Source organism: Gregarina niphandrodes (assembly GCF_000223845.1).
Source record: "Gregarina niphandrodes unplaced genomic scaffold scaffold00040, whole genome shotgun sequence".
Lineage (NCBI taxonomy): Eukaryota > Apicomplexa > Conoidasida > Eugregarinorida > Gregarinidae > Gregarina > Gregarina niphandrodes.
Genome location: NW_011646043.1, coordinates 14,248 through 16,946, shown reverse-complemented (window position 1 = coordinate 16,946; position 2,699 = coordinate 14,248). Strand labels below are relative to the sequence as shown.

The 2,699-nt window shown below is 54.8% G+C and overlaps 2 protein-coding genes across 2 annotated transcripts; both read right to left on the bottom strand.

Annotated features, from left to right (window-relative positions):
* Positions 1-812, bottom strand: GNI_144250 (hypothetical protein; the record flags this gene model as incomplete). The annotated part of the gene is made up of 1 exon (XM_011135825.1): positions 1-812. A coding segment is annotated over one exon (812 nt), but the record flags the coding sequence as incomplete, so codon positions are not given.
* Positions 813-1,633: 821 nt separating this feature from the next.
* On the bottom strand, positions 1,634-2,385 carry GNI_144240 (hypothetical protein; the record flags this gene model as incomplete). Its single annotated transcript, XM_011135824.1, has 2 exons — positions 1,634-1,954; positions 2,122-2,385. 2 exons carry the CDS (start codon positions 2,383-2,385, stop codon positions 1,634-1,636), a joined length of 585 nt encoding a protein of 194 aa, XP_011134126.1.
* Between the last annotated feature and the right edge of the window lie 314 nt (positions 2,386-2,699).

Here is a 2,699-nt window from a genome sequence, read left to right as displayed (position 1 = left end):
TGAGTTGTCCAGTTGCCGAAGTTGAGTTGATCGGTCCACGGTCCAATCTGCACTTGAGTTGTCCAGTCGCCGACGTTGAGTTGACCCGTCCATGGCCCAGTCTGGGTTTGAGTTGTCCAGTCGCCGACGTTGAGTGGCGAGGTCGCGGAGAAGTTCGTTTCAAGCGTTGCAGGCAGGCCGGTCGTTGCAGGCAGGCCGGGCGTTGCAGGCAGGCCGGTCGTTGCAGGCAGGCCGGTCGTTGCAGGCAGGCCGGGCGTTGCAGGTTGGCGAGACGTGTTGAGTCGCAGACAGGTCGCATCCTTGGCGCGTGTTTCGGCGAGTAAGTCGGGGTCCGGAATGAGTCCGAGGAAGACCTGGTTTGGGCCGTAGAGGTTGGTGAAGTGACCTTTGATGATGTGGTCCTGTGTGTTAAAATCTCGGGGATTTGTTTTGAAGGGGAGGGTGTGGCGTTGATACCAGAAAGTTCGTCGTGCAGCTTCGTGTGTGAGCACACTGCATGGGAATCTTTCCAGACCTGGCCGGAACTGTTCAAGATCGCCATAGCGGAAAGCAGAGCGACTATTGCCGGGTAGTCGATGGCTCTGTGACACATGGAACACTTCGCTCTCCACTGTGGCCGAACACAAAGTTTCGAACGACACACACGTGCCGCACACTTCCAGCTCCTCAATCGGACCCGGCAGAAGACTCTTCACCGAACATAACGGAATCAATAGCACATCCTCTTCCTTCCAGGAACATCGCAACAACACCGTCTGAAGCCCGAACAACACCCAGTCCAACGGCATGTATTGACCATCACAACTCCGCATTTCTCTTCGAGAATAATTGTCGATCGCAATATCAGTTAAAGATCGCAATATCAGTCAAAGATCGCAACACCAGTCAAAGATCGTCTGACAACCCGTTTTTATCACCCTTACCCCAAGTGTACCAGCCGCCAACCAAGTGTACCAGCCGCCAACCACGCGACACGTATTAATGGTCGTTGGTCGGTGGATCAAATCCTCTACATCCCGAACCATCGCGGTGGAACCGGTTATGGTAGAAGGCACCGGAACGATGACGGTGTTGGATGTGCGTGCAGGATGAGATTTGTTGGCCAGCCAGTGGAAGGCAATACTGGGCCACCGGAGCATACTGGGCCAGCATGCTCCCGCCGGGCTGAAGTTGACGGGTCTGAGTGCGACGGGCGGCCAGGTGATATGTGCCGGAAACCACCAGTCGGGGTTGCCACTACCTCGGTGCGCCCTTCGACCACGGCTTCCCCGCCGTCTTTGAAGTCCATAGCACGTGGGCGGGTCTTGACTTGACGAACAGTACTAAGCGCAAGGTAGTCCGGCTTCAGTCTTGCTCCGTATTAAAGTGGTTACGTCCAGGTCCTCATTCGCCGAGGAAGTTTGTCCTGCCGTTGCCGCGGAGAGGGCGGAGTCGTCCGCAACACACGACACAGCGGTCGAGAATTAAAGGTTTGTGTGGGAGGAAAAAAAGTTGTAGTGAGAGGAAAGCAATTCCGGGATTGTAGTGGGAGGCAATTCCGGGATTGTAACGGTTGATGAGGGGCCGATCATGAGGGGCCGATCATGAGGGACCGATCATGAGGGACCGATCATGAGGAGCCAGAACATTATTGTCAGAGAAGAAAGTGTTGTACGAATGCAGTCCTAATTTCGGTGGGTGAATCTCGAGCTACAAGACGCGCGATCCATACAGCCAGAGCACGGCAGCATCCATCCGAGCCATAGATGATTTTGGTATGTCCACGAACGAGGTTAGATACAAGATGGTCTCGAACTTCTCGTGGTATGAATTCGATTGGACTTAGCATGATTCCATCGTTATGTAATTCTTCAGGATTATCCTTCCAGACCAATGGTAACATGATCTCGTATGTCATCCGGTTATAAAACAGTAGCTCCCGCATTATCGCTAGCATTGTCATCAATATGTTCCTCTAAACATAACCACGACGCACGTGTGTGTGTTATGGATGGGTGGGTGGGTGGATGGGTGGGGTGGGAAATGGGACCGTGGTGGGTGGGGGACCGTGGTGGGTGGGGGGACCGTGGTGGGTGGGGGTGGGTGTGTGGGTGCTGGGGGGACCGTGGTGGGTGTAGTTACTGCAAGACTGGGCAGGTTGAGGAGGACTGCTCTACAAAGTATGTGCAATTTGTCTTCTTCAGTTTGACTGGCAACTAACGACTCATTTGGTACGAGGGGAAGAGGCATGGTAAGCAGCCATTTTTCAAGTACACGGAGTGCCGCTTCAATAGAGCACGAACAAGGAATCTGTTGATTGCGTTCTATGCAGTCCGTAATTACGTCCATATCTGCAAGCACCTGTGGGTGAGCCTTAGCCCACGAGAAGGCCGCATCTTTAACCATCGCCGGTAAACAGAACCACGTAGCGGGAATATGGGCACAGTCTCGGAGCTGCCACGCCCGTGGTAGGGACGGGTGTTCCGGGTTCAATGACCGGACCAAACTATGATGCACAAACTTGAACAGATTCCACACTTCCTTCGGCAGCGGCAACGACCGCTCCCCTGCCGCGCACGAAGACGACGACAGCGATGACGACGACAGAGATGAACGCGGCGACAGAGATGAACGCGGCGACGCACACGCCCCTTCTCGAGACAGTCGGGCTTCTACCGCCGCCCTCGTCGACACAGACAGGTCCAGGCGACTCTCGGCGT